At 46.2% G+C, this 13,319-nt stretch overlaps 1 protein-coding gene across 1 annotated transcript in view; it reads right to left on the bottom strand.

Moving 5' to 3' along the window:
* TMTC4 (transmembrane O-mannosyltransferase targeting cadherins 4) overlaps positions 1-13,103 on the bottom strand; it is a 58,962-nt gene extending 45,859 nt beyond the window's left edge. The window contains exons 1-3 of the mRNA XM_066621688.1: positions 13,029-13,103; positions 8,677-8,892; positions 1,324-1,439 (exon numbers count right to left, since the gene is read on the bottom strand). Of these exons, the coding sequence (XP_066477785.1) occupies positions 1,324-1,439; positions 8,677-8,838 (278 nt within the window). The 5' untranslated portion in view covers positions 8,839-8,892; positions 13,029-13,103. The remainder of the gene's footprint in view (positions 1-1,323; positions 1,440-8,676; positions 8,893-13,028) is intronic.
* Between the last annotated feature and the right edge of the window lie 216 nt (positions 13,104-13,319).

Genomic DNA, 13,319 nt, shown 5'->3' with positions numbered 1-13,319 from the left:
GCTCCCTTCTTTTGGCTTCTGGACCCCCTTTTTGACCTCAAGCCTCGGTATATCTACCCCCTGCACACTACTCTCATGGGCCCTGTTCCCATGTTCTGATCCTACAATGGATTATGCATAAGAGCCTGTTTACACAAACAGTCCAATCATAACTAAATCCCCCTCCCCGACAATGCAGCCACACCAGCAGGTGGGGGGAAGGCAGTTCAGAGAACTTTTTCCTTACCTTGGGGTAAGCCTCCACTATCCCAGTGGATCTCCTTGGATCTGGGTCTGTTACTTTGCTGGTGCAGAATCAAGTCAGGGAAATGGGAAAAAATGGCTCCTGGCAATTTCAGTGCCACTAGGATCCATCCCCTCCCTCCCCTGTTCCACATCCCATCTGCCCTCTCCCCAGTCAGACATTCCCTTGATTCCCCCTCCCCTACCTGCTTCTCCCACCACCTGTCCCCATCACAGGTAGCTTCTGCTGGTAGTCAGCTGCAGCAGTAGGCCTCCAACAACACAGCTGTTTGCAGTGGTGATTCTGGAATGGCAGCTGGCAGCTGCTGTAAGCTCATTTACAACACTAGAACCATTGTTCCACTGTCATTAAGTGTGGTAATTATGCACAGGCGCTGGGCTTAGCCTTAGTATGTTGGCAACAACGACAGCAGGCACACCTGCGTCTGCGCAGCAAAGAATGCTTTGCTGGCCTTGGAAATATGCTGAGCCCCCAAGCCCAGTGCCTGAACAACAAGATGTTATCATATGTAAGAATGTATTGTGGTTAGCTAGCCCAGCTAGCTGTAACTAGCCCCTTATCAAGTATTGCTTCATGTGTTTTGAGATTCAATAAAAAGCTTGGTAGAGGCGGGGCGAGGAACTTAGATCTGTTCCAGCTTCAAGCCTCCCTGATGCATCTCTACATTCAAACCTGTCTGCCACTTCTCTTCCATTGCTCTGCTTCTCGCTGTTCCTGTTCATAGTCTCAGCTCTCTCAATGCACTCTGCACTCTCTCAGGCAACAAGGCCAAAAGCCTTGGGTGCCTCCCAAGCAGTGTAGCGTTGCTATAATTAAGCCCAATAGGATTGTACTTAAAATCACTCCCCGTGGTTGGAAGTTTAGTTTACAACACGATAGCATAAATATCTGACCAAATTAAGTCATTTCTGCCCAATGCTGCATATATGCAACAGGGACCAAATGTGTTTGCCTGTGGGCCGGGCAAAAATCAGTTAAAGGCAAAATCGGAATAAATTCCATTTCCCTTTCATGACTCTTTATAACATAAATTTTAAAGCAGACAAAGCCATCTTAAGTGCAGCTCAGAAGTGTCTCACCTGAAAGTGAATACAGTCAGCGGTCGATAAGATTTGTGGCTGGTATTGCTACTGAGTTTGCTTCCCCAAAAGTCATGATGCCACAGATCACCAAGCGCAGTTTCTGCCCTGAGGTCCTGTAACAACACAAGCATAATACATCATCAAAGTCTCATCTTCAAAGCTATGGAAAATGAGCTCTGTAAAGAGTATGTAGTGGTTCTAAAATTGCTGGGTTGTGACCCATGAGTTCATGTAAAGGTTCCCCCATTCCTTTAAGGGACAGGAGAAGGGGAGAGGTAGGGAAACAATCCCCAGGATTGCGTCCCTATGGGGGGCGAAGGGGGAGTGCTTTTATGTACATTCAAGTAAGTAGGGCTGCTGGAGGTGTGGGGAGCCCTGCACAGCCCTCCACAGCGCTCCCCAAGGTTTGGAATGTTCAGTAAAAGTGTGCGCAAAGCACTTCCTATATACCCCTTATACATATAACCTGAAGGTAATTTTATACAATATTTTTAATAATTTTGTGCATGAAACACAGTTTGTGATTTTATTTCTTTAGGCAAAAAAGTCAAGTTGGCACTCAAAAAGTTATGTATTTCAGAATTCTAAATAAAGGATGCCCAACCTGTACTACAAAAGAAAAGCAGCAGAAAAAGTTTGTTAAGAACCACTCCTTATGTTCACAAAACTTGTGCTTCTGTTGTACAACCTGATCCTATGCAAACTTATTCAAAAGCAAGCTCCACTATATTCAGTGGGATTTACTGCTTGTATGCACGTACAGGATTGTGGACTTAAGACTGCTCTCTTCCCACCAAATATTCCAGCAATAGCAGGAGCATATCAATCTATTTGTTCTGCACTAATAGAAAGTTTAGCCATGATGGAAAAACGGCAGGCAATCTCATTACATTTACAAAATAGAATGCAAATAATAAAAATTATTCATGCATGGTGCCTAGAGTATTATAACACAGAAATAATTTGCACAGCTAATATCCAGAAGATTTTTTTTTAAATCGTCAGTAAATAAGAAAATAAGGCAAAGCAAATAGGAGATTCAGAAACACTCTGAATTAAATTATGGCCTCCTGGAAGTTAGCACAGAGTCTTTTATTGGTTTAAGTGGAAGTAGAATTTTGCCCTGGACAGGTGAGTCAATGTCAGTAAAGTTCCACTGAGTTGAACAGACATCAAGAGTTATTTCTGTGTTTAAAGGCAATAAATCACCCACCATGCAATTGGATTTCACCAATTTCAGAGTGTCTAAACAAGAGCTAATTCTCACAACCACTTTAGGGGCTTATATTGCATCTGTTGAAAACAGCAGAAGTCAAACACCATAAAGTCTTACAAAACGTACTGTGGTACAAGCTTTTAGAGGCCAGGGACTACTTCATCAGCTTCTATCCACAGAGACTTTATATCTGTCTGTATTCGATTACCTAATCTCTTAGACAACTTTTCAGAGAGGGCAAGCTCCTTTTCCCCTCCTTCATCTTGTACATGCATATCCTCTTTCCTTTTCAGAAAGGAAACAAATACAGCACAATCCAAAGTGCCTCCTGCACTGGAGTGCATGCTCTGCCAGCTAGACTAATACAAAAGCATCATAAAGCACTTTACGACAGCATAAAAGTTAGTGGTGCTGGTGGGAAAGACTGCATTTTCCCACTGGTACTAGTGCAGGAGGAAGTAAGTCCTACACTGGGGAGTGAAGAGTAGGGTGTAAAGGGGTGGGAGATGGCAGAGATGGGGGTGGGCAGATAGAACCCAAGAGGGGGCAAGATCAGTGGTACTGGTGAGCACTTTTACTATTCCCCTTCCCAGGCTGATTACCAGATCCACTAGTGCTGGCAAATTAGCAGGCACAGGTCCACATAGACCCATTGCAATGGATGGGGCTTTTCCCATGGCAAGGGGACAAAAGGGGACATTCCCCTGTGGGAAGCTGTGCTGACCCCACTACATTAGCATGGATGAATTTCAATAAGTTAGTGTAATGCTTGTGCTTATCTTAAAACTAACCATAGTTAGCTCAAACAGGAGCCTGCAAAAATTGTTCTAACCGTGGCTGTAAATTGTGGTTTGTAATTAACTATCCATTGTTTGTGTAGCAACTGATGCACATCTAACACTTACCATAGTGGACTGTAAAAAACATAAGGGAAAGGAAGAAAAGAGTTGTATGCACCTGATGGGCACTCCTACTCTTCTAACCATAGTTAGGAGATCAAGCAGCATCACATAGCAGCGATCAAACAGTCCATCCAAATACTCTATCATGGACCCAAGGTCAGATTTAGATAGGCATTCTTCCGGCCAGTTCGCCAGCAAGCACAATAAAGTAAAATGTTGGGTGAATTGTGCTTTATGGCTATCACAAAAGGAGACATGTCAGAGAGTGCAACCTGGCTGCCACTGCAAGTGGCTAACTCTGAGTGCCAGAGGTCTACGCAATTCCACCAGCACAAGAAAATGTGCGCGGGGGTGGAGGCTGGGGGTGGGTGGAATGGGGCAGTAATGGGGCAGAGAGGAGGGCCAACTGGGAAGGGGGATGGTTAGGTGGCGGCGGTGTCCACCGAATCTTAACCCCCATTCTGGCCTCAATCTCCCAAACTGAAGGGAGCTAACTTGCTTTTCTTCTCAGCAGGGAGAGTGAAGGTAAGGGCACTTAGAGGGAGATGCAACCCAATAAGGCTGGCTAACCAGTGGTTCAGTAGGGTTCAGGGAGAAAGGGAAGTCAGAAAAGGGGGTTGTGGGATGTTACAGTCCTGGGTGCCAATTTGCATAATGGTTCTCAAATGGAGGATGGAAAGGGGGTGACTTGTTGCAAGATCAGCAGGTTAATAATCCACAACAAATTAACAGCAAGGCAGGCAGGACTCTGGATCAAGTGTGAACCAAATAACATGAGGTTCTTAAGCCAAGTATTTTAATAAGTTTTCACCCCAGGTAAAACCATGAAATTCTTAGGTGGGAGGAGGTCCTCTATTGTTAACCAAATGGGTTCTGCCTTTGTCCTGCCACCTAGCTGAGGGTGAAGTAGCTGCTTAGATGGCTATTAGATTGTTTCCTAAATTGAGCTTCATCATGAGTTTGGTGAGGACCACTGGATGTGTGAAGCCTGTCTTTTTTCTTTCAAAAGCTGCTTTTCCCATTTGAATTGCTAAAATTCAATGAAGTGGCTAGCTAGGGTCATAAACCAGTAAATCTGCTGCTCCAGTAGAATTAAAGCTAGAACGCTTCATCTCCATTTTGGAGGTCTGAAAACTACATTAATAAGATGTAAAAAGGAACACTGAATTCCAGGCTGAACTGAAGAGGGGAGGGGGTTGACTAAAGATCAGAAATGTGGCCTTCTTGGCCTATTCATCAAAGGACACCCACCCCCCCCCACCCCCCCCCGCCAACAGTCTTTCTATAAGCCACAGTATTGGCCTGAACCTTTGCTCTCCTGGCAGGCTTCCAGCACCGCGTATACGTGTTTAAACGTATGTTCCTTTTGAGTTACATAAAAATAAACAGAAACCAAATATTGATTAGTAATGCACATGGGGAGAACAGTATGCTAACCCGTTCCATTGGACTTGCATTGGACTTGGTGGAACATGGGCCAGAGTGAACATGCACAGGACCAGATAGTCAGAAGCCTTTGCAGTAAATGGTTATCTGGCCCACTGTAGAGCACTCACATGACAGCTTCATCACCTCCTCATTCATTATACTGACTGAGACTGAGACTGTATACTGACTGAGACTGACTGAATGAGTATATTCATTATACTGATAGAGACTGACATTATATGTAGCAGCTGGATGAATCAGGCATAATTCAAAGCTAACAAGTAGTGAAGGCATTCACAGAACAATAAAACTATTGGGAAAGCTACTTTTTAAAAAATGCAGCTTTATTACAGGGGTATACATACAGGTTGCGGGGAGGTTGATTGATGCTATTTTTTCCTCAGCTCTGAGCAGCACAGGTTCATTTGAAGAGACACGTACCACTGGCTCAGAATCTCTAACATGTTTTATTTTGTACAGTGGTCTTTGCATAGCTGAGTGTAACAGCCTAGGACAGACTCCCTGTTCTAATTAATGCATGTAACAGAGATGCACATTGCCTGAAATGTTATACTTGTTCAAATGTTTGAACACACAAAAGACAAATCATTGCAGCACATAGCTTTAAAAAAAATTAAAAAGACAGAGCTGCTTATAATGGCAAGAAATCATCTGGAAAACAGCCTTGAACACTAATAAAATCCAATAACAGACTGCTCTGTGCTATGGTAGGCATGAGGCCAACTGGAAGAGCATCTTTGATTAGCACTGTAAAGGAAGGGCAAAAAGTTGACAAAAGGATCACAGTGTGGTTTCCAACCTTGGCCTAGCCATAATCAATAGATCTACAAAATGGCTTCATCTGCTGGAGCTAACATGAAAAGCAAATCAAGTATGTTTTGCTGTTTACTACAGCCAATATTCATTTTAACTTGGCTCTTTTCGGCCAGCTGGTAGCCTATTGATGTTAAATTTATTCAAAAGTTACTTATGAGAATTTGGAAGAGACAGTACTTCCATGACAAAGACACTGCTCGTTTGAAGAGGAATAGTAGAATTTAACAATAAATTCCTCCCATTTTTAAATTCAGACTATATAAGAATAGGTTTATTTTACACAATTGATTTCGTTCTGCTAGCTGAATAAAATCAGAACCTTAATGCATTTTTGAAGAAAGAAGCTCATAAATTGAACATTAATATTTTTTAATATGGTAGTATGGGGGGAAACAGAGCAAACCGCATGCACTAAAAGTTCAACAGGCTAGCTAACCAAATGGATTTTGGACAGGTATCCCAATGTAGATTGGAGATGCACAAAAGGCCGCCTACGTGATGCATGAAGATTGTTAACAAGTTGTAACACATTGCAACAGCCATCTCCTGCAGGAGAGCACACATTTATGTCTATATTTATCCAGCACAATGTCTCCAAGGTGCACAGGTCAGCACACAGAGGATTATCTCACTTTATTACCACAACTCTGTGAGGCAGAGGAGGTTAAGTGATGGAGATTTGCCCAAACCCACCATGATGGATAGGAGATTTGAACCGTGGTCGAGTCTATTCTAATGCAGGATAATGAAAGAATGACCATCCTACAGGCAGACTAATGGGGCCTTTGGCTTGATTCTAATTTAAACATAAATGTGTTTTGGAGGGGGTACTAGGTCCAAGAAATATTAAGACAAAATAAAACTAGCACCTTGTGGAATTGTGGGAGTTTTTCAAAAACAAACCATTATGGAAAAATGCATTAAAAGATTGTCAACTAGTATTTATCCTTCTCATGTGGGGCACTGTAGGGGTCTATCTTGTCTCCCATGCTGATATTAACCTTCATGAAACCACTGGGAGAGGGCATCCAGGGATTTAAAGTGGGTGCTGATGATATCCAGCTGATGATATCTAGCTCTATCTCTTCTCTCCACCAAATACTGAGAAGGGGGGAGCTGTTGAGATCTTGGAGTGCTGCCTGGAGATGGTTGGGACCTGGATGTGGATTAACAAAACGAAATTAAATCTTGACAAAACAGAGGTCCTCTTGATCTGGAAATCCACAATGAAGGTGCTAGTATACTGCCCTGTTCTGAACAGGGTAGCATTTCCTCTACAGGAACAAGTGCACAGCTTAGGAGTACTCCTGGATTGCTAGGTAACAGCTGTAGCCAGGGGGACTTTTGCACAACTTAGGCTGGTGCTCTAGCTGTGGCCCAACCTGAGTCAGATGGACCTGGCCATGGTGGTCCATACTTTGGTGACATCTCGTTTAGATTACAGCAACGTGCTCTACATGAAGCTGCCCCTCGAGATGGTCTGGAAAAGGCAATTAGTGCAGAATAAACACAGGTCACTTGGCCTGCCTGTTCCAGCGCAAGTTAGGATTGGGCTGCCAAATTCATACAATAAAATGAATTTGACAAAGATTTCTTTAACAAGATGGCAGTCCTAGTTTTACAGAAGACTAGTGTCTACAGCAGGGGTGCTCACACTTTTTTGGCTCGAGAGCTACTTTGAAACCCAGCAAGGCCTGGAGATCTACCACCCCCCTCCAGCTGTGCCACCACCTCTGAGCATGTGCAAAGTGTTTTTCCGCTCGCCAGACTGGGTGCCCCGCCCCCTCCAGCTATGCCACCGGCTGGAGGTGCTCCTAAGCACGTGCAGAGCGCCTTCCCTGCACAGGCTCGCCCCCTCCGCAGGGACGCCCTGCCTGGCCCATGCCGGGAGCCCCCCGCCTGCAGGAGGACCGGCAGAGGAGCAGGTGGCCGGGCTTACCCTGGCAGCCCCCTCCCCACAGGCTGCGGAGGGAGGGGGAGGGACCACCTGGTCCAGCAGCAGGTGCAGGTGCAGCAGCAGCAGCAGTCATGCCTCCCAGAGCGGGCGGGCAGGCGAGCAGCCTGGACCACCTGCTGCCCTCCCGCAGCCCCCCGCGCTCCGCCTGTAGGAACCCCGCTGCCCGCTCACCTTCCAGCCCAGGGCTACGCCCAGGCCACCCTCTACCCTAGGGGTGGGCTGGAGAGAGGGGCGCTTCCTCTCACAAAAGCTGTACAGCGGGGAGGCGAGGCGACGCGAGGCTCTCTTCTCCCTCCCCCCCACCCTTGTCCGGCGGCCTGCGCTGCCGCAGCTCCAGCCTCTCCTGTCCAGCCTGGGAGCTGAGGGGGAAGGGGGTGCGAGCAGAGCGACAAATGGTGACTGCGCGTGCTCTCACTTCGTTTTTCCACCCGCCCCGACGCCCGGTGAGAGTCACAGAGCGCGCACGCACACTCGTCGCACTCTAGGCTGCCCCTGCGCAGGCTCGGAGGTGAGCTCAGAACCCAGAAGGCGGCTCTTCGGCGCCACCTGCTGGCCAAGCCGCGGAACTGCAGGAACAGCTGGAGCAGCTCCGCGACCGACTCATTTTGCCCTCGCGATCGACCAGTCGATCGCGATCGACCTATTGAGCACCCCTGGTCTACAGAGTCACCTTGCAGAGCAAGTATCGGAAAGGGGAAAAAACAAAACAAGAGGAAAACAGCCTTAAGTCTTGTTCTCTTCCAAATGATTAAATTAAAGTTTTAATCATTAAACAAGAACATATGATACTAAGGCAAACTTGCAAATGTCCACAAGTGTTACTAGTCCATAAAGAGTTTTACTAACATGACTACCCAAATATTGCAAACGAACCCCAAACCCAACCACCCTATACACTTACAAAACTTCCCTGCCTAGTTGCCTAGAAGAGATTCCTACTTGACAGAAATGACCATGCAAATGGCTCTTTTCAAGCTTTAAACTAAGCTCAAAGACAGAAAGGCACCAACCTTATTATTGATTATGGCTTCGGAGTCATCAAAGACGAAGTCCCCATCATAGCTGTTAGCAAAGCAGATGAAGGAAAGCAGTCCCACAACAGTTTTAGCCCAGTGCGACGGAAGGGATAACAGTGGTATGTGATAGTCCAGATTGACTTCTGCCTGTGCCATTTTGTACAATATGGATCCAAAATTTGGAGTGCCAACATTATGTTGGTTGCAAATCTGAAATAGAACATGCATGTACAAGAGTATTAGCTGACCCAGGTGTCTACACATACTGATTTGTCATAGATTGCTGGTGTGGTATAGTAGTTGAAGCGTTGAACTAGGCCCAAGTTGAACTAGGCCTCTTAGCCATCCAGTTCATTGGGTGATGTTGGGCAAAGTCAGCTACTTGTAGCCTAACCAACCTCACAATGTTGTTGTGAAGGTAAAATCACATGTCACTTTGGATGAAGGGAGGAATAAGTGTGAAAAGTAATGCACAGAGTATTGATAGCCTAAACTGGGGTAGATGGGAGAAAAGAAACATTTTTCTTCCAATCTACAAAAGCTTCTTTGCTAGGTACAGATACATAACATTTCTCCTCACCACTTGACTGGACATTAGAGACCACTAGCTTTAGTATGCCATTATATGCACTGATTTTACTATGGTAAATTTTTTGCCTGTATCCACCCAGAGTTTGGCACCTTGAGGTTCTCAGTCTACTAACCCAGTCTCTAAATACATCAACAACAATCTAGAATTCCCATGGACTTTAAGTTTGTTCATTTCTGCCCCCCTCCATTCCATCTAAATTAAGTGGCATGTCAGCAACCAATACACCATGAATCCCTTTTTCTCTCACCTAAGACACCTCCCTGCATTATAATTAATCCATTCTCTGTTCCAGTACACTCTCTTCCCCTATCCAGTCTCATTAACTCAATTATCTATCCAGACACTTTCACCAACTCACAACATCTATGAAGTGGAATTAAGACCCCAGTCCTATAGGCACCTTCAAAGTCCAATAGGCACCTTCCACTGATGAAACTAGCATTTGTCAGCAGAAGGCTGTCAGTGCTGCAGATGAAGTACTGAAGTGCACAAAGTAACTGTCACCTCAAATGGCTGGTTAGCTACCACCAAAGGATTTGCATTGGTAGTAGGGCTGGGCAGCAGGTGAGGAGGGGGAGTAATGGAACATTTCAAGGAAGGAAGTGGAGGCATGTCAGCGGAGCAAGGGGGAGGATCCAGCAGCAGTCATGTACATTGAATCTTATCCTTCATTTTCTTGTCCATCCTCCCTGGCTCTCCTAAGTACTAGATAGATTAGACAGAACAGGAGACCTTGAGAATCACAACTTAAGTCCTGAGAACATTCCTTCCATATAATTTTCCAAGTGTGAGTTCAGTTAGAAATGCATGTGGCAATGCCAGTGATGGAAAAAGTTGCTAGGGTCCCTGGGCCGTACATTGGACCACTCATGTGCTTCGCAAGGTGCTACCATTGCCACCAGTAGCAAGTGTTTAGAGGTTAGAAATGGGCTATGTCAGAATGCCAGATGCAAGGGAGGGCACCAGGATGAGGTCTCTTGTTATCTGCTGTGCTCCCTGGGGCATTTGGTGGGCCGCTGTGAGATACAGGAAGCTGGACTAGATGGGCCTATGGCCTGATCCAGTGGGGCTGTTCTTATGTTAGCCAGGCCAGGTGGGGTCTCTGATGGGCATGGGGCTTTCATCAGTAGCCCACTGGGCCAACCCCTGATGCTACCCCTGGTCAAAGCATACAGAAAGCAGAACTTTAATGTAAGGAGCAATGGTTCCTCCAGAAGTATCTATTAAGTCTTCTATATTTTACACAGCTATAACTAGTCACAGCCTGACCAATTCAACATTTGGCAAGAATAGAAAACTGCTTACACTGCCAACTATGCTGATTATCAAAGGGGTTTTTTTGGGGGGGGGGGGAAGGGAAATAATAACAAATTGCATTACCCCCTTAATCAATTGCTTAAATTTATCTGTTTGAAAATTTGAATATAACATGGATCAAACAGCAAGATAAAACTGTGGTGGATATAATGCACAGCTGGTCCTAGGGTTGGGCCTGAGGTCTAGCCCCTTGCTGAAGTTAAGCTGGTTTGGGTCTGGACGAGTGCCAGGATGAGTAACTATCTGGAAGTCCCATATATGCCACCATGAGCTTCATGATTAAAGAACAGCAAGATATAAATGTAATGATTAATCAAACATGTCTCCATCAGGACTGGTGTCTCCATGATCCATATATTCAATCCAGGGTCTGTTACCACTCCAGTTCCAAATTCCACAACCACAAAAATCCAACTTGTTCCCTACAAATTATCCCTAGTTGCATGCTATATTTTGACTGCAGGCTTTCTTTGGTTCTAGAAACTCCCCCCCCCCTCCAGAAATGCAGTTTTGTTCAGAATTCACAGGCCCCCATCGTTACCTCCTTCTGGATGCAGGAGACTGTACCACGCAAGGAATTTTACTGTATTTTTGGTCTTTGCAGTCACTGTACTGCATAATAAGGTCACTGCATTCTGTTTACTAGCTCAAAAAAACCCAGAAGAGAAAAGGCACTGTCTGTCATTGTCAGGCTTAAAATTATACGAGGTCATACCTGCTAAAAGCAAAAACCTTGCGGAAAATACTGACTGGACTAGCTGCTGTGAATTAATTCAGTCCAGGGCTGAGAACTTGTTACTATAGCAATGTCCCCTATGGAAGTACTATCAAAAATACATGAAGTGCCATACAAGAGTGAACAGAAGCCTTCCTAGTACTAGGCTAATATACCAATTCCCTGATGGCTTTAAACCAAGCCACTGATCAAAAATTAAACACTCCACAGAACTCTGAATGATAAAAGATAAAAAAGATTGCAAAACAATTAAGAACACAATAGTATCCAGTATCCTAAAGCAGACTGGCCTGAGGAGGTTTTGAGTCTTCTTAGGACATCCATTCTCAAAGCAAATGGGTAGGGAGCAAATATGTATATTTCATACAAGGGTATATTACTTCCTGCCCTCTCCATTGATTTCAGAAGTTCTCCAGAGTGGATCTCTCTCTCTCTCACTGCCCTTTCAATTTGTTGACACAACTGATTGTGTCACTCTGTGTTACAACCAAGAATGGATCCTACAAGCCAAGCATCCTATGCCTATGACATACGTACAGGCAGATCATAAGCTCACTGAACTTGGTGGGACTTACTTCCAAGTAAACATGCCTAGGCGCAGGTTACATGTTTCCTTTCAATAATGCTGCTAGGGGAACACTGTTCTACTCCTGCACCCTGTTGTGCCAAGCACAGCAGATCCAAGAAGCTGGAGAGGTTTTTTGCATGCAGATATAATGTATGACTTTGAAACAAATTGTTTGGTTTTTAAAGGAAAGTAAGCCCCACTGAATTCTACAGAACTTATTCACAAGAAAGAACGTGTAGCGGAGCAGTGTTCTAGTCTGTCCTGCAACAGTTTTTGCAGGGCATGGATAACACATCAGAAAGCAGTGTCATCAAAAACTCATAAAAAGATCATTTTAAACCCTCTTCCCATAATCTTGGAAGAAAGATGGAAGACTATTTTAGAGATTTTGCCAGCCAGCAATTTCCACTAAGTGGCAGAGTAGCCAAAGCACCCATAAAAACTACTAGACTTGAAGAAAAAAAAAAAAGCCACTGTAATAAACCTAGTTATTTTGCGCCCCCTTCCCTTCAACTCCAGGCAAGATCCATTTGTTTCAAACATGGTATGTGCACACAAAAGCCTCTGGAGCTTCTTGGGTCTATTGTGCGTGGCTCAACACGGGGCAGGGATAGAACAAGGCTCATTGAAAGAGCGTGTAAGCTGCGCCTAGGCGTGTTTACTCGGAAGTAAGTTCAAGGAGCTGATGATCCACGGGTAGGTATGCCCAAGGAAGGCAGGCTCCACTGATCCCCCCTCCCTAGACCCAGCCCTACGGTGACACCAGTCGGGCCACGCATTTCTGAGGACTGGAAGGATGCCAGCGATTCGGCTGGGAGGCGATGCCAAGCAGCCTGGCAGAGTCCCGGGGAGTTGAGAGCGGTGGGGGGGCCGGCGCCCTGCGCAACTACATCCGAAGTGACTTGGGCCAGCCGAGAGCCTCCCTCCCGGCTCCGGCAGGGCCCCTTTCTGTTGCGCCTGGTGTGCTTCCTTTTGTCTGGGGAGTGTGTTCTTGAAGTGGGTGCGAAGCGAGCGCTTCCCTGCCGCAGAGATGGGGAGCTCAGGGACACTTGCCTGCAGAGGGACCCGCCACCGCCTGCCCGGGCTCGCCTGCTGGCCCTCCAGCCCCCCGTCCCACCCCAAGCGGGCTTTACCTGCAGCTAGAAGGAGCCCGAGCGACATCTCCCACCCAAGCGCGGAACTCTGCCCGCTCTCCAGCTGGAGCGGGGGGATGGGATGGGCCGGCTGGAGGAGGAGGAGCTGCCTTGCCTTGCCTTGCGCTCCCGAAAGCATCCTCGGAGCGCATTGGCTCGCCCCGCGTCCTTCGCCTCCTCCCCTCCCGGCCCTTCAGAAGTGCCAGGCCCTGCTCATTGGCGGGGCGCCTTTGACGCTAGGAAGGCGGAGCGGGGCGAGTGCTGGGAAGACGAGGAGGACCAGGCGGAAGC

Source organism: Tiliqua scincoides, chromosome 3, assembly GCF_035046505.1.
Source record: "Tiliqua scincoides isolate rTilSci1 chromosome 3, rTilSci1.hap2, whole genome shotgun sequence".
Taxonomy (NCBI): Eukaryota; Metazoa; Chordata; class Lepidosauria; order Squamata; family Scincidae; genus Tiliqua; species Tiliqua scincoides.
This window is presented reverse-complemented; position numbering and strand designations above follow the sequence as displayed.